The sequence below is a fragment of the Myxocyprinus asiaticus genome, chromosome 33 (genome assembly GCF_019703515.2).
Source record: "Myxocyprinus asiaticus isolate MX2 ecotype Aquarium Trade chromosome 33, UBuf_Myxa_2, whole genome shotgun sequence".
NCBI classification, from domain to species: Eukaryota; Metazoa; Chordata; class Actinopteri; order Cypriniformes; family Catostomidae; genus Myxocyprinus; species Myxocyprinus asiaticus.
Window position 1 is genome coordinate 28,406,435 of NC_059376.1, and position 18,236 is coordinate 28,424,670.

Here is an 18,236-nt window from a genome sequence, read left to right on the forward strand (position 1 = left end):
AGTCCCCTCAGTCAGCTGGTTCTGAGACTCACTAACCCAGTTAACACTACTAACACTAACCAAGTACAGGCTCAGCGAGCACAGTCTTGCCATTGAGAGAGGCAGGCACAGAAAAACATGGTTACCCAGAGAAGAAAGAGTGTGTGCTCACTGTACGACAGGTGAGGTCAAGACAGAGGTGCACTTTCTCCTTCACTGCCTAAAATTCAAAGAAACAAGGGATATTTATATGGATAAATTTACAAACAGCATAAACAATTTACAATCACGACAGAACAAGAAAAAATCAAAACAGTACTTAGAGAGGGACACACAGCAGCACTGGCTACAAGATACATTTTAACATGCCACAGCCTGAGAGACAGTGGGTGAATATGTTTTATGTGTATTACCCCAGTATGTCACCCAATTGTTCACCACAGTGATCCTCAGTACGTGAATGTTTGTGACTATACTGTATGTGTATACAGTATGTAAACATGTTTGTGATTTCAAGTATTATGTTAACACTGTGATCTTCTGCTGTTCACGAATTGTATAATTTGTTATGTTGTTTAACTTTCGTTAAATTATTCATTAATGTTTTAATACTGCTTTGGTAATATTGTATTATTCACAGTCGTGCCAATAAAGCCATTTTGAATTGAATTTAATTCAAATTGAAGAGAGAGAGAGAGAGAGAGAGAGAGAGAGAGAGCGCATGTGTAAAGACTTTTATTTTGAAAAGCTGTGTGATATGTTTTTTTTTTTCTCTTCAAAGTACAGACTGCACCAAGACCCCGTCCGACATTGTTCGACAGTTAAACATGAAGATTGTAACATGGAACATAAACGGTATACGAACATTTAAAAATGGCATCAAGAAATCTCTAGATTCATTCGATGCTGATATCATCTGCGTCCAAGAGACAAAAGTTAATCGTAAGTGCACGCGGGATTTTGAATGGGTTGAGCTTTTAAATTAATATCTCTTACAGTATTAGTTATTGCATATTGCATACAATTTTTCAGGTGACCTGTTGGATGAAAAGACCGCGATTGTTGATGGCTACAACTCCTACTTCAGTTTTAGCAGAGGACGAAGTGGATACTCGGGTACAATAATACAATAAAACGATCCACAAACCAAAAAGGAAATAAAGAATGGTTTCACGGCATATTCATGTTCACTTAGTTTCTAGGTTGTGCAATTAATTATTCAATTAAATTTAGTGTCGTTTTGTAAATAAAGGTCAAGCATCTCAAGCTAAATTGAAATAGATTTTAAACCTTTTTACGGTTCCATTTTCATAAACAGAATCTCCTTTTTTTTTGTCATCTGACCAGGTGTTGCGACCTACTGTAAAGATACTGGTACTCCATTCCTGGCTGAGGAAGGATTGACAGGTCTGCTTACCAGTCATGGAGAGGCTATTGGTTGCTATGGTGACCAGGCAGCGTTTTCTAGTGAGGAGTTATTGGCCCTAGACAACGAGGGAAGAGCTGTCATCACCCAACATCACTTCATGTAAGTTAAAGGTCCAAGTGTAAGGATTTTTAACATTACATTGATTTTGATACTTGCTATTTAATTGACTTTAACGTTTTGCAAACTTGTTTTACTCTTTTAAATAGACTTATATATGTTCTGATGTTTCAGATGTTTTGGGGTGTCAAATGGTATTATTTTGTTATTTCTCAGTGGCATAGACAGACCAGAGAAGCTGACTGTGATTAATGTGTACTGCCCCCGTGCTGATCCAGACAAACCAGAGAGAAAACAGTACAAGCTCCAGTTTTACAGGCTCCTACAGTGCAGAGCTGAAGCTATCTTGAGCACAGGGAGGTAATAGAGAGAGAGCACTGAGATTTACTAATCATTACTATGGAGCGCAGTGACCTGTTCATACTCATACACAGTGTTATGTTATTCGATTTTAAAGTACTTTATAGGTGTGATTTTTTTTTACGTAGAATATTGCTCAAGCATCAATAGACAATAAAAGTGGTAACTGAATGAATAAATAAAATATAGCCGCATGCGGCAATTATTGAGGTCCAAGCACATATGGAGAGATGACAAAATAATTACATTTGACAGAAATGATCTTGTGGATGTCGTCGACACCTAGGTAACCCTAACCATAACCTCAGTTGCCTTACAGTAAAACTAAAAGTTTTTCTTATGTTACATCGTGCGTTAGCATCACAAATTGATGAAGTTTTGCATGTGACCTCAGAATGGTCTACTATAATGGTCTAATATCTGTTTAGTTTTGTTACATTTGGATAGTACACTAACAAGATACAGGCCAATTAGTAGTAATAGGCCACACCCAAAAAACGTATTGGCTTATATCTTCGGAACGATTTGACATATCAGAATTCTTTTGATAACTTTTTGTCAGGAGGTGATGTATACAAAGTTTCGTGTGAATCGGGCAAACGGCCTAGGACGAGTTCAAAAAATTAGTTTTTTCAAATAAATCGAAGTGGTGCAAACATTTTTTTGCAGAAATTGAAATTCATGTGACCATATTATTTGGGGGCACTGACAGTTTCAGAGAAGCTACAAAATGTTATTCTAGCCTACACGGCCCCCGATTTATTAGCAAAAACGCAAATTAGCTAATTATAGTGCCACCTTGTGGCTGATTCTCACTAAATTTTATATAGACACCCTGCGTGTGTATAATAAGTTTCATGACCATCGGCCAGTCCCTATATGAGTTATTAGGTGCTGAAATTTTATTGGCTGCTGGCGACTATTTTTGTTTATTTGACAAATCGATTTTTAAAGAATATGTTAGCACTTGAACCAAAGAAGATGCATATTTAATTTGAACTATGTCTTTCAAACGGCTGCAGAGTAATGACAGTTTTTGTAGCACCCCCTATGGGCAGAATTGTACGAAACTTTGCATACATGGGCAGAATTGGCAGAATTGTACAAAACTCTGTATAAGGCCCGCAAAACCATTTTACCCAGCGAGTCTATTTTAGAAATAATCTGAAAACAAAAAAATGGACTTGAATCAATTAATTGTATAAAATACAATTTTAATACATAATGATTGAAAATAATTTTAAATAACAATGCAAAATATTGTATAATAGACAGACCTTTTAGTGTTTTTTCTTGGTGCAATAGCATGTAACGGAATGGATACACTAATTTTAACCCACAAACAGAATTTGCAAGCAATTGTATGGCCCGCGAATAATTTCGCAAATACTCGAATGGCCCTTAATTGGAAAAAGGTTCCCTGCCCCTGATGTAAATGCTTTTACAAAATTATAAGCTTCATATTTAAGCCCCCAAAAATTGATGAACCCGGAATACTTCTTTAATTCTGCCTTATACATCCTTCTTCTCAAAATGTTGTCATGGAAAATTCTTCAGTTTGTTTGATTTATGCACCCCTCTGACTGTCTTCAGCCATGTGATCATCTTGGGGGATGTAAACACTTCTCATCGACCCATAGACCACTGTGACCCAGATGAAGTGGTAAGTCTTTTAGCCGTTTCTCCATCTTCTCGTGATTTCAGTTAATGCCATGTATTAACCAGGCCTGACGCAAGGATCCAGCAACATATTTTTTGTCTGTCCACATATTTAGTGTTTAATATACAGTTTTGTAAAGAAGGATTTTGGAATGACGAGACTTCATTGTGCTACCCAGTGCAATGTTACAGAAATAAATACCAGGTGACCAAAATGCCCTGTCTTTTGTGCAGTTGCGGCTAGTTATGGCAGCAACTTGAGAGCTTTTATCGTGGCTTGCCTGGTTAGAACATGGTGTAATGGTCTATAAGCTTTACACAAACTAGCACAAACCTACTCTTTATTTATATCATTAGGATAACTTTGAGGACAACCCTGGTAGGAAGTGGCTGAATCAGTTCCTATTTGGAACAGCAGAAAATGGTAATGCTGAAGATGAATTTGCAGACATCTCCCTGAAACCTGCCTCTGGTGGCAAGTTTGTGGACTCCTTTCGTCATTTCCACCCTAATAGGTCCAATGCCTTCACATGCTGGTCTACACTCACAAGTGCCAGGCAGACCAACTACGGCACGCGGATCGACTACATCTTCTCCAACCGCTCTCTGGTGGAAACAGCTTTTATTGGAGTGGACATCATGCCTGAGGTGGAGGGATCCGATCACTGCCCAGTATGGGCACAGCTCAGCTGTACCCTCCTGCCTAGTCCCAAGTACCCACCCCTGTGCACGCGTCACATGCCAGAATTCACTGGCAGACAGCAGAAACTCTCACGCTTCTTAGTCAAAGTTTCTGAGAAACAGAACATCTCTAAAGACTCTGAAGAGAGTCTTCCTGGATCACAAGATGCTGGAGAAATTCGGGAAAATCTGAATCCTCTAGTACAGGGGGAAAATGTTGCAAAGAAGAGACCCACAGATAGAGAGGCGGAGACAACTGCGCGCAAAGCCAAAAGAAGCAAGAAGACAAAAACAGAAAGTAAGCCTAAGGGCAGCCTTTTAGCCTTTTTTAAGCCTAAACAAACACCAGTGAACATCAGCCCGAAACAAGCAGAATGCTCTGAACATGGCAGAGGTACTGAGAGTTCAGGGTGTCAGATCACCAAGCCTGGACTGACTGATGAAACAGACTTCAGTGCTACCTACCACAGTGGTGTGCAAAAGGAAACACATCTCTCCTTGGTAACAGGAGCAAAGATTGAAAATCAGAATGAAGTTGAAGAAGAATCTATGCCTGTAGACAAGTCAAAGGACTGTAAGAAATGGCCGTCCTCTGGCTTTTGGAAATCAGTTTTACATGGGCCTCCTCAGCCGCCACTCTGCAAATCACACAATGAGCCCTGTGTCCTACGGACTGTAAAAAAGGCAGGGCCTAATTTAGGCCGGCAGTTTTTTGTATGTGCCCGTCCTCAAGGCCATGCCTCCAATCCTGAGGCCAGGTGCAATTTTTTTGCCTGGGTTGAAAAAGGAAAGTAGATTAAACTCAAAGTAATCTGGAGACTCTGTTAAATATTTCATCGTATGTATTTGTATTATATGTAACATTTTTACTGTCCTACTTGAATTTGAATTTTGAAATAATAAATTTTACTGTAGAAATAAAGAATGTTCTTTTCAGCTTGGGCACTTTTGTCAGTCCATTTTAGAAAATGTACCTCCTACAATGCATTAATAATCCTTTAATATCTCAGGTCTTACACTTCTCATTATCTGAGGAGAAACTTCAGAGTGTTCCAAAGGGACCTAAATTAAATAACGAGTGTTACATTTGAGATTCGTCAACTGAGCAGGAAGTCCTCTAACTGGATATTGCATTTTTATTTATGGGTAGTATTATTTTTTAGAGGTATGTGGCATGAGCATAGACTAATATGGCAAATTACATTTTTAGTGTGAGAACCTGTGAAGATTTATTTTGAAGGTCTTCACTTTCGTTCTTTCTTTCTTTCTATTATTACGTTTGAGAGACTTCGAGGTCTTTGTCTTTTATTTTGGTATTGCTTACTTCCGGTTGCAGTCCTTACAAGAGAGCTGTCTTCAGTTGGTGGATAAAATCTAACGATGTGCTAAAGAAGGCTTTAACAAGAGTCATTTCTTGAGGTGGGATGTCTACGGAGAGTCGCGATGGAAGGGTAAGCTTTTTAACTCTACGTTTAAACGTTAACAATCGCGTGTGTGTGTCTTTGGCCGATCGTTGTAAGCTTGTGCAAAATGGCGCGTGTTTTGGTGAGTTTTATAAGAGAGCGCGTCAGTTACCTCAGAAAACGAACATATTAAAAAAGAATATCAACACAAACTCGGAGGTTGTTCTGGAGAGATGTTCGTAACTGACGAGTGAATACATGACCGTTGACGGGTTATATGTTATAAGTATTTGCCGTGAAAAGATGTTCATGTAGCTGCATTTTACACAAGCTTGGTAACTACGTAATAATTTTGAAGCAATTGTATTTTTAAAGTATTTATTCCTTTAACAAGAAATTCGGGGACAGTTCTAGAAAGATTCACGTAAATGACGAGTGAACACATGACCGTTCACATATGTTTAGTATAATCAGTGTAAATACTTGTAGTTTTAAAGCAATTGTGTTTTTGTTTTCCAATCATGTTATTCAATTGATAACAGAAACTCGGGACAGTTTTCAAAAAGATACACGTAAATGACGAATGAATGAAGGACGACACCTGGAAGATGTTTAGTGTTATCAGTACTTTCAGTGAGAACTTGCCCAATAGCTCAATTTTTACACTCGTATGGTAACTACAGTTTACATACATTTAGGTTGACGAATCCGTGTATCTAACGTTTATTCCATTGAAATTGAAATAATAAATTTTTCTGCAAAAGACAATACACATTGATTCATTAAAAAAAAAAAAAAAAGTAGAATTCTAGGCTTCTATTTTTTTGTTTCTCATTCTCCATAAAATTGAAAAGAAAAACGAAAATCTAACAAAACTCCTGTTTTTAATGTACATAACTCTTCTCATAAACACTTACAAAAGTAACCAGCAGGGTAGTTAAGATACCTAATAAATATTTTACTTGGGGTAAGAGGATGTGACTGTTCAGATGATAAATAATAGTATAGTAAATATGGCATTTTGTGGAAAAAATATTGTTATTATGGTGATTTTAAGGGATATACAATAAAGGGGAAGGAAAGCCCTACCGAACGCTGGCTGATGTGTTTGGACTGATGCATGTTTTTCTTAAGCATTTTATGCTGTCCTGTGTTTATTTAGCCATGAAAAATATTTTGTATGTTATTACTGCAGGTGTCTGTAAGTTTACCGTCGATTTGCATGGGACTTGAGCGATGTCTGCTCTACAGAGATGGGTGTGTCTACTCTTCAGCATTTACACACTGTCGCCACGTAACTGACCTATCAGAAAATGTATGACAGTACTGATGAATTATTCAGGAAATATTAACCCTTGTGCATCAATAAAAAATTTTTACTCGGAGGTCCTTCGAGGACAAAAATGCTCACGTCAAAAAAACTGCTGTAATAATATTATATATTAATATTATTTTCCACTTTCAATGAGTCCTTTGAATCAGTCCTGATCATAACTACCAAATATTCATTCATTTTCAGGATTTTAACCCTTTAAATGCCAGTTTGTTTACACAATGCCACTGTTGTTTTTTACACAAATTTCTCTATACACACATACAAAACACACCCACACAGTTTTAGCTGCATAATTTATTCAGTTGGCCTGCAGTACTCTTTAATACAGTAAACAGAAAATGGGGGTGGGTGGGGGGTGGCATGTAGTTGCTCTGTAGGCTAAACATGAGAAACATTGCACCATCTGGTGGAAAATATTAAAAATACAAATTTTGAAGCCAGGTCTCCGGAATGAAAGCATTTCTTAGAATTCATGATTTTATGCTTTAATGTCACTGGGATCAAATATTGCAGTTTTAATGGGTTTCAATGGGACATTTTTGTCCTGAAGGTCCTGAGCGTCACTATTTTGTGTACACAGTGTATTATAGGTGTATTTTAGGAATTGAGGTTGAAATATCAAAATTCCCCCAAAAATACACACCTATAAAAATCATATACTGTATCTAGGATTATTACAAGAAATTGATTGGAATATCTGGTAAAATACAACAGAACTGATGATATTAGCAAGCCTGAAATCCTATATTACACTCTTGAATAAAAAATATGGACAATCCATTCACATTATATTTGTCCCTCTTTCATGGCTAAATAAACACTCAGTAGCATAAAATGCTTGAGAAAAACATGCATCTGTCCAAACGCAATAGCCAGAGTTTTCTGCAGTTTATCTGAAGTTAAGTGCTTTTTACAATTTCTGGTGTTGTCTCTTGGCCAACATCAATTTCAGACAATTGAAGAACTTGAGAAACAGTGAAAGTTAAAGGGTTCACAGGTTGGACAGTGCAGATTCAGTAGCTTTTTACCAGCATTCAGTAGCTTTTTACCAGCATGTCAGTTTGCACGGGATTATAACCAGGTGTTATTTTTACCGGGCGTTTGATTGAAGGTAAAAGAGCCTACACTATAATCTTTATCGGCGCAGGAACGTGCAGTCTGGAGAAACGACTGGCATGACCAATTCGCATATAGAACTAGGATCCAGCATCTATGATCCTCAGAGGAACAGTAGAACATTAAGTAGGTTAAAAGTGTCAATCCTCGTTAGCCTTTACACGAACTTCCGTGGATATTTCGGGAAATAACAGCCTGCAGATGATTGGAAAATTGAATGTACAAAATCAGTATTAAGGTAATTTTTCTAAAACATAATTCTCCGAATGCATAATGCATTTTTTAAAAAGGGAAAATTTTACCAAGGTAAATAATTTACTAAATAAAAAGACAGGTTTTTTTTTGTTTTTTTTTTTGTTTTGTTTTTTTCTGTTTTCAGCTTTTTGATTTAAAAACTAATATGGAATGAACAGAAGATACACAGATTTTGAAGTTATTAAAACTAATTTTTTTTAACCACCACAGATTTAATATTAGCGAACTATAGTTTTTGCAAGTCATTTAGGACATCTACTTCGTGCATGACACAAGTTATTTTTCCAAGAATTGTTTATAGACAGATTGTTTCACTTTTAATTGACTATATCACAATTTCAGTGGGTCAGAAGTTTACATACATCAAGTTAACTGTGCCTTTAAGCAGCTTGGAAAATTCCAGAAAATGATGTCATGCCTTTAGACAGTTAGCCAATTAGCTTCTGATAGGAGGTGTACTTAATTGGAGGTGTACCTGTGGATGTATTTTAAGTCCTACCTTCAAAATCAGTGCCTCTTTGCATGACATCATGGGAAAGTAAAAATAAATCTGCCAAGACCTCAGAAAATAAATTGTGGACCTCCACAAGTCTGGTTCATCCTTGGGAGCAATTTCCAGATGCCTGAAGGTACCAGGTTAATCTGTACAGACAGTAGTACTAAACACCATGGGACCACGCAGCCATCATTCCGCTCAGGAAGGAGACACATTATGTCTCCTAGAGATTAATGTAGTTTGGGGCGAAAAGTGCAAATCAATCCCAAAACAACAGCAAAGGACCTTGTGACGATGCTGGAGGAAACAGGTAGACAAGTAAAACCTATATCGTCCTATATCGACATAACCTGAAAGGCTGCACAGTGGGGAAGAAGCCAATGCTCCAAAACCACCATAGCCAGACTACAGTTTGCAAGTGCACATGGGGACAAAGGTCTTACTTTTTGGAGAAATGTCCTCTGGTCTGATGAAACAAATATGAAATTGTTGGCGATAATGACCATCGTTATGTTTGGAGGAAAAAGGGTGAGGCTTGCAAGCTGAAGAAAACCATCCTGCATCATGTTGTGGGGGTGCTTTACTGCAGAAGGGACTGATGCTACCCAAAACATTTGACCCAAGTTAAACAATTTAAAGGCAATGCTACCAAATACTAACAAAGTGTATGTAAGCTTCTGACCCACTGGGAATGTGTTTAAAGGAATAAAAGCTGAAATAAATAAATCTCTCTGCTATTATTCTGACATTTCACATTCTTAAAATAAAGTAGTGATCCTAACTGACCTAAGACAGGGAATGTTTTCTATGATTAAATGTCAGAAATTGTGAAAAGTTTAAATATATTTGGTTAAGGTGTATGTAAACTTCTGACTTCAACTGTATTTTACATTTTTAAGCAATTGTACTTTTTAAATTTCATTTGTTTAATAATTTTATTATTATTAAATATTTGAACAGTAAATGAAACTGTTTAGACAGTTGATAAAATAGTATTAAACATGAAGATAAAACACCTAGTTTACAATAAATTGCCATGTTGTACACACTGTGAGGACTGCCTAGGTTTTCTAATATTAGTAAGTCTAATATATTTTGTAAATTAGTCACTTTTTGGTCACATTTTTAACTCGAACCTTGAGGCATTCTGTATTTTCATAGTAAATTTATATTAATTGCAGCACCATCCTGTCATTTAGTGATTAATTGATTTTTTTTTTTTTTTTGTAAGAAAACTATTGATTCATTTTTTTTTTTTTTTTTTTTCATTCTCTGCTAGTGGAACTGGAGTCTACTACCAAGCAATGCCTGCAGTGGGACCGGATGGGAAAAATGTCATGAAGTTGATCCCTGTCCAGAAACTGAATGGACAGTATTTCCAGACACCATTCATTGCAGAAAGAGACAATGTTGAACTACAGCTGAAGGTCCTAACAAATCCTGTTCATCCGTCTCCTGCCCCCTCATTTCAGCTGCAGACTAGACTCTCCTCCATTCAGCCCATTGCAGATAAACAGTATGTCTTGACGACCCCGCCAGATGTCAGCACTTTATTTAACTCAGAAAAAGTTCAACACAGTGGTACTAATGAATTATCCAAACTTGCTCCTAAGCAAGTGCATGTTCCTCTTGCAACGTGCACAGTTTCTCAGTGTGCAGTACAGTTACCCCCTCAAACCAATGGGCAGACCATGGCGGTTGTCCAAAAGCTGCCTGTTACTGTAAAGTCACCTGTTCTCCCAAATGGTCATTGCCTTCAGATCCCTCCTAATGCGAAAGTTAGGACTCTCCCAGCCTCTGCACTCCCACCTTCCATCAAAAGCCGGATAATGAAGTCTGTAAATAACACCTTTAACAATGAGAAGGGTCCACCGACAGTTGTGTTGGTGTCCCCTGTGAACTCTGTGAAGCTAAATCCTGACCAACAAGTGTTGTTTGCCAACCAGAGTCAAATACAGAAGGCCTTGTTTCAAAATCAGGCTGCAAACTTTATGACAAACCTACCTGTTTGTTCACAATCCATTAAAAAACCTAGTGAAGATGTGAACGCTCCCATTAAATGGGTAGTTCAGGAGGGGACAGGTGCATTTGCTCCATGTCTTGTACCTGTAGCGTCAACAAGCATGAACTCTGACTCCAAGAATGTAGAGTCAGTCACCACAACAAATGAAATCGTGGCAAGCAAAGCCACGGCTGCTCAAATCAGCCAAGAAAAGATCACCCCAGGCAAGGACAATGCCCTTGTCATGTGCAATGGGAAGGTCTACTTTGTGGCCAAAAAGAATTCAGAGATTGCTAGGGATGTGATGGTCAGTGAAGGTGTGAAAAGGGGGTTTATCAGCACCTCTCCTGCTTTGCCCTTCAGCTCTGCTGGATTAGACTCTTCTAAGGGTACTAAGGAGCGGAATTTGAAAATAAATGTAAACGGTTGTACCCTAAATGAAATCATTGATCTTTGTGATGATGACGAGGAGAGTTCTACATGCCTGGGAGGTTCCCCTGGCAATTTGCCCACACCAAGTCAAACAGAGGTGGATGAGAGTGATGAAGACTCTAATGTCATATTTGTATCATATATTCCACCAAAGTCAGAGACCCACTCTGGTGAGAAGGACACAAATTCTGCCTCTCAGAACAAAAGGAAAGAAATGGCATGCTCAGAGATGGAAATGGCTGCAAAATCTACCTCTCAGAATGAAAGGGAAGAAACGGCACACACAGAGATTGAAATAAGCGCAAAATCTGCCTCTCAGAACAAAAGGGAAGAATCAGCACATGAAGAGTTGGAAGTAGATGAAGATCAGGAAAATCCTGCTGCTAGTGAGGGTGATGAGATGGATGTGGATGAGCAGGCCAAGGAATCTGAAATAGCTGAGAGAAACTTGAGTTTTCTATCTGAAAATGTGGATATGGAGGATGAGGAATTGGAGAGTGTAAGTCCATCAAACCCTTCGTTGGCAGAGTCAAAATGCCAAGATCATGCTGCCGTTGGTGATACTGTCAGCAGTAAGAATGCCGTGTGGGGACAGCTTAGTAATGTTTGCGCTCAAGCCACTGATATTACTGATAAGGTAGTATGCAAAAATATTTATATATTATTTATTTGCATCCTATAATCATTTTAGAGCACCGTGCATTTAATCCTATTTTTCAGTCCTTTGGAAATCCAGCCCCTGATCAAGATTGTCAACAGAAGAGCGACCTTCAGCTAAGACAAGAATTTGGTATAACCTCTGATATACAAATTTGTATGCAAAGAGTAAGTAAAACTGCACAGCCAGATCTACAACCAGAGAAACTTGTGGTAAACAAACGCACATTAGACGGCCTTCGCAAATTGATCCAGGAGTCACAGCTACAGGCAAAAATCCAGCAGATGATTCAGGTGAGTTACATATTTATGTATCCTAGACAGTATACAGCTCTGGAAAAAATTAAGAGACCATTGCAAAATGATCAGTTTCTCTGGATTTACTATTTATTGGTATGTGTTCGAGTAAAATGAACATCTTTATTTTATTCTATAAAGTACTAACAACATTTCTCCCAAATTCCAAAAAACAATATTGTCATTTAGAGCATTTATTTGCAGAAAATGACAACTGGTCAAAATAATAAAAAAGATGCCGTGTTTTCAGACCTCGAATAATGCAAAGAAAACAAGTTCATATTCATTTTTGAACAACACAATACTAATATCAAATCAAATCCCTTTATTGTCACTCAACCATATACACAAGTGCAAGTGGGTGAAAATCTTGGGTGCAGTTCCAAGCAACATAGCAGTATGACAATTACAATAAACATCTGATTTACACATAACACAGTTTACATATCTGGTACACAACACAATATACAACTTATACACCTAATGCACACAATATACACCTAATACACGTACTCTTAACTTAGGAAGAGTTCAGAAATCAATATTTGGTGGAATAACCCTGATTTTCAATCACAGCTTTCATGCATCTTGGCATGCTCTCTACCAGTCTTTCACATTGCTGTTGGGTGACTTTATGCCACTCCTGGTGCCACAATGGTACCCACAGTGATGTACAGTGGTGGTAAAGTTCTTATATGGGGATTTATATGGGAGCTGCGAAATCTTTAAAGAGAAGATGCGACCCTCTCTCCCCACCCTGGGCTGTCGGGCACTTTCTGACCATGACAATGACCCTAAACATTATTCCAAAGCCACTGCTGCATTCCTGTCGATAAACAAGACAGGAATGCTCAACCCAATTTGAGCACCTGTGGGGTGCAAGTCGAGCATCATTCCCCATTAAACAGCAGAGTACTCGAGGAGCTCATCCTCCAAGAGTGGAAGAGGATAGACGTGACAATATGTCATGAACTTGTACACTTGATGTCAAAAAGGGTCAGAGCAGTATTTAAAAGTTATGGGCGACTTTTTAAGTACTAAAATATTGCACACTATTTGAATTAATTCAAGGGTGTACTCATTTTTGCAAGGCTTAAGCAAATCTGCCTAAATTAATTATTTTCCAGACATTGATAACATATCTTTCTATTTTGTTACTAAGTATATGTACATTTCAAATTTGTCATCTTCGCATTAATTGTAATAGTCATTTAGAAATAGAAATATATCCTTATGTTCAGAGAGGGTGTACTCATTTATGCTGTGTACTGTAATTACTCAGAATTTATGTTAATAAATTGATTAAATGTAAGTATTTGACATTACGTTTTTTTTTTAATATAAGTAGAAAACAAATGCCCTCATAAAAGTAAAAAATGCTTTTTTCATCTCACATGCAGTGCTACAATGGCAGTCTTGAGTGCAATTTCAGAAACTCACGCCAGATGGCACCAGTTGTCGGTGGATCCGATATTACAAAAAACGATATCTGATTAAAGAAAAATTTGTGATTATCGAAAAAAAACAAATTATCCAATTATTGGCCGACCTCTAATTGTAACATCTCTTTAACTGTGAAACATACTTTTGGACTGTTCTGCATTTAATGTAATTATACAACCTTCCTTTTCAGACAATATTTTGAAGGATTTATTGAGGAACGTTTGTTGTGTAGCCTCTAACATGTTTCTCACTTTCTCTAATTTTACCTATTAAAAAACGTTTACTGACTCAACATGCAGTGAAAATAAATAGTTCAACCAAAAATTTAAATTCTGTCATTATTTATTCACCCTAATGTTGCTTAAAACCTGTGTAACTAAGAAATACAGAGGTTAATTTTTTAAAGGTCTTCACAAGGTTTATTTCCTATAATGTAAGTGAATAGTAACTACAGTCTGTCATGCTCGAAAAAGGCAAAAAAACAAAAAAGTAAACCTCGTTGTTTTGTGACCAAAAGTACAAAATGACTTCATGACTTTTGGTCACAAGACATACATTTTGTTCTATTCATCACGCAAACTGATCGTATCGCTTTAGAAGACTTAGAATATAGTAAATGAGTTGTATTGATTACAGTTTTATGGTATTTTTGTTTGGCCGTTTTCGAGCTTAACAGACCAGTGACTCTTCACATACATTATGGCAAGTAAATCGTGTGAAGACTTCTGAAAAATTAACCTTTTGTGTTCAATTAATAGTGACATAATTGCAGTATTTGGGTGAACTATTTCTTTAAATTGCAATTTTAAACTATACATTTATGATTTTGTGACAAAAACTTTACTCTTGTTTTTGACAGAATATTACTGTGGAAGAAATAGCATTTATTAGTTTTAATACCCTTTGCTTGATGGTTGTACTTGTAGGAGCCTCAAACAAAGATAGAGGAGGATAGAGGAAGGAACAAAGTCAGAAGAAAAAAGCTGGAGCAAAATGGAAAGGATGCGCATCAAGATGTTCCCTCACTCAGCACTAGAAACGTTTCACCTGCCTCTAAACACAGAGGCAAAAAGTCACAAAATGTTTCCATTTCTCCCATTGAAAGTTTGGTTTCACAAACTTGTCAAGTTGAAGTTTGTTCATCCCGTCAAAATTCTGGAGACGTAGCAGAATCTACAGCCGATAAGGTTCAAATGCAAAATGAAATTCCAGCTGATATTACTGGTAACACACGTTGTCATACTCCCTCATCAGAACAAACTGTAACACAGACTAGTCAAACCCTCTCACCTTCCTCTGCAACAAGAAAGACACCACCACGCTCAAAAAGAGGTAAGGTGTGCACGGCCTGTCCCTGTGGGACTGTGATAGGGACTGCAGAGGCAACTATTTCCCTCCAACCACAGGAGAGGCCGAACCCACCCACTGTTGTTGAGTCCCACAAGGAGACAAGGAGAAGCTGCTTAGATAAAACGCCAGGGGAGAGCTGGCGACCTGAGACACATCAACCAACAGGAGATCATGATTCTGTTAAGAAAGCAGTGAAGAAACGGTTATCAAGCAGTCCACAGAATGGCAAATCTTCGTCAAAAAAGTCTACAAGAGAAACCTCACACTCCATCTCTTCACTTCATAGTTTAGCAAACATTACACAATTGGATGCCTTCTCTTCATCCACTTGGCAGGACGGCAACCAGATTGAGATGTTTTCAAACGGAACAGAATGCAGTACCACACCGAGCGGCCACACATGGACTGAAATGTCAGAACAAGACTCCAGCCATACGCAAATGGCATCAAATGAAACCAGCATGTCATCGCATTCTTGGAAACAGCAGGGTCCCAAAGTAGACGAATTGTCAACTCAAGAGTTGTACTCTGTAGAAGTGCTGGATGCTGAGGAGATAAAACGCCGTGAGAGAATCAAACGCTTAAAGGATCTTCTTAAGGAAAAGGAGGCTGCGCTGGAAAGGATGCAACAAAGCATGAATTTTTAGTCATGTTTGATTCTGTTTAAAAGACTACGCCACATGACAAGAACATGAGAATGACTGGGAATACCACCATCAAATGTACAAGAAATGTATACATTTTGCACAACATCTTTGTTTGCTCTTAACTTTTTCCCCTTTTAATATGTATTGCAAATTTCAGTGTCATATTTTGTTGAAGCTTTGTTGTGTTCCCAAGTAGACTGTGTTATGTGTTTCTTATTTATAGTTTGCAGTATATTTAAGCAACACTAGATGCTGTCATTTGTTTTTGTCATCTTTATGATTGTATTTTAGGTGCCTTTATATTTATAAGTTGTTGGTATGTTTTTTTTCTGTAGTTAAATTTGTTATACTACAGCTTAATTTTTAATTAAAAGAAAAAAACTCAAATGCACTGTTAGTGTAAATAAAATACATTTTGAGAAACTTGTTAGCTGTCCACATTACAAAACATATTTTGGAAGTGGTAATATTACTATTATGTATAGTGCAAATACATGTTTGCTTTAAGGACATTTTACAATATTGATTTCCAGGCCTTAAAAGGTCGTGGAAATTTCTACAGTTAATTGAAGTTGAGCTCAGTTCTAAAATATTAGCTGGAAATGGCTCTTTATGAGTGCTCCAGATAATTTGTACCTAAAAAAAAAAAATAAATAATCCTTATCCAGAATGACAATATCCTGCAGTGAGAATTGACAGCACATGACCATAGTATCCTCTCTTTTATTGTACCCTTCGTTGCATACTTACTGTATCGGGTGTTCTACAAACAAGATTACATTTTTTAAATGGGATTAGTAACGATATTTATTTTTTGTGTTCAAGCTTCATCAAACTGGTCAAAGTGCAGTCTTTTAACAGACGGCATGTAGTCAGTACATTTAATCATCTCACACCTTTAGGCAAGTTTTGGAGGTTATTAGATTAGACAACTAGTGTGCAACTAGATTGCAAAATAATTGCCACAGAGCATTGTGACGAGGAGGAGGGCGTGGCTGGGCCGTGATGACGCACGCCAGGCGCTGAGTGGTCTAATCAGCGGGATAGAGACAAAGAGTGGCCAAAGCCGTTTCAAGAGAGACGAAAGTGTTGTGTGTGTGCGTCTTTGTTTTTGCTGCAAAACACTTTTATGTTATGTTTAAGTTATGTTCGGTCATTAAAGTTTACGTTGCTGTTCAGCCGGTTCCCGCCTCCTCTTTCCTTTAAGTAGAGATCTTGTCTGTTACAGTCATTTAGTCAGCTGTAATAAAGTCTTCAACATTTTCTTTAACATTAATTTACTAAGCCTCAGAATTTGCATATTTTTTTTAACAAAATTTAAAACTAACACTAAATGGAAATTCATGCACTGTAGCTTATCTTTCTCATGTCCCAGCATATTCCGATTCATGCAGCTACAGCAAACACATGTATAGCCAATTATGTCCACAAGTTCACCTAAATTTGCAGGATGTAGTCTGAGCTTTAAACTCCATATTTCAATTTCAGCCAATAAAAATAGCATTTGGGGTGCAGTTGAAAGTTGGGGATACAACAGTGACACTACATTTGGAATCGTTTAAAATTACATTATGGGCAGCAACAGAGGAAGACCACGTCGGGTTCTACCTCTGTAAACGTCACCTGGTCTGATGAATCTCGATTTCTGCTGAGGCATACAGATGGTATGGTGCGAATCAGTGGGGGAAAGAGTAATGATTTTTTTTTTTACTTAAGTAAAAGTACTGCTACTGAAGAAATAATTAACTTGAGTACAAGTACTGAGAAATATTAAGACTCAAGTAGGAGTAAATTAGTAGTTTGCTGACAAACTACTCAAGTATTTACATTACAAGTTACTTTATGAAAATTATATATAGTATATACACTTCCATTTTTAGAACACAAAGACATTTTTGTTCCTGAAAGAAATTGATGCTTCCTTTCACCAATGATGCATTAAATTGATCAAAAATACTGCCAAAATCATTAATTGCAAATTATTACGGTTTGAAATAATTGTTTTAAGCGATATTTATTCAAATATTTTTTTTTTTTTTTTTAACCTATTCTTTACAAAAGCATGCTAAAGCACTAATTTGGTACTCAAGAAAATTTTCTTATTATTAGAACAGTTGGAAATGGTTGCGCTACCATGCAGAAACCCCATTTGCTGAGGTATTGAGTTCTTACAAGTTGCTTTACACTTGCAAGTCAAATTTTGGTTTTAAAAATAGGCAAAAAGAAACCCATTACTCCAAAAATACTATTTTCTCCTAAAGTATTGTTTTAGAGAGATGAAGGCTATTCCATGCATTACTGTTTTGAAAAACATCTCTAACCAGGATAGAGGGGGAAGTGGACGGCCCAGATGCGCAACAAAAAGACAAGTAAATCACAGCCTCTAGTTTGTGAAACATACTCCTCACAGGTCCTAAACTAGCAGCTTCTAAATGCCAAAGACCTGCATTGCTGCAGGATGATTCTTGGACAAACAGAACATTTTAAGAATACATTTATTTAAATAGACATAGCCATTTGTAACATTCAAAATGTCTCTAAATCGTCTCAAAACTACATAATGCGCATGACTGAAACACATTCGTAATTCAGGTTTATTCTCATTCACGTATGTCAAGTATTTTGGCTATTAAGTTA

At 37.3% G+C, this 18,236-nt stretch overlaps 2 protein-coding genes across 5 annotated transcripts; both read left to right on the forward strand.

Annotated features, from left to right (window-relative positions):
* Nucleotides 1-761: 761 nt before the first annotated feature.
* apex2 (APEX nuclease (apurinic/apyrimidinic endonuclease) 2) lies at nucleotides 762-5,116 on the forward strand. 3 transcript variants are annotated; one of them, XM_051668370.1, is made up of 6 exons: nucleotides 762-921; nucleotides 1,012-1,095; nucleotides 1,327-1,507; nucleotides 1,682-1,825; nucleotides 3,419-3,488; nucleotides 3,842-5,110. In XM_051668370.1, the coding sequence occupies exons 1-6, from the start codon at nucleotides 807-809 to the stop codon at nucleotides 4,958-4,960; spliced, it is 1,713 nt and encodes a 570-aa protein (XP_051524330.1). In that variant the 5' UTR covers nucleotides 762-806; the 3' UTR covers nucleotides 4,961-5,110. The 3 variants fall into 3 exon arrangements, with proteins under 3 accessions (XP_051524330.1, XP_051524332.1, XP_051524331.1); XM_051668372.1 differs by lacking the exon at nucleotides 1,682-1,825 and having other exon boundaries at nucleotides 3,842-5,116; XM_051668371.1 differs by lacking the exon at nucleotides 1,012-1,095 and having other exon boundaries at nucleotides 3,842-5,114.
* Nucleotides 5,117-5,293: 177 nt separating this feature from the next.
* LOC127423786 (uncharacterized) lies at nucleotides 5,294-16,777 on the forward strand. Of its 2 annotated transcripts, XM_051668361.1 has the most exons (5): nucleotides 5,294-5,616; nucleotides 6,764-6,825; nucleotides 10,051-11,842; nucleotides 11,926-12,156; nucleotides 14,529-16,777. In XM_051668361.1, the coding sequence occupies exons 1-5, from the start codon at nucleotides 5,590-5,592 to the stop codon at nucleotides 15,597-15,599; spliced, it is 3,183 nt and encodes a 1,060-aa protein (XP_051524321.1). In that variant the 5' UTR covers nucleotides 5,294-5,589; the 3' UTR covers nucleotides 15,600-16,777. The 2 variants fall into 2 exon arrangements, with proteins under 2 accessions (XP_051524321.1, XP_051524322.1); XM_051668362.1 differs by lacking the exon at nucleotides 6,764-6,825 and having other exon boundaries at nucleotides 5,298-5,616.
* The last annotated feature ends 1,459 nt before the right edge of the window (nucleotides 16,778-18,236 follow it).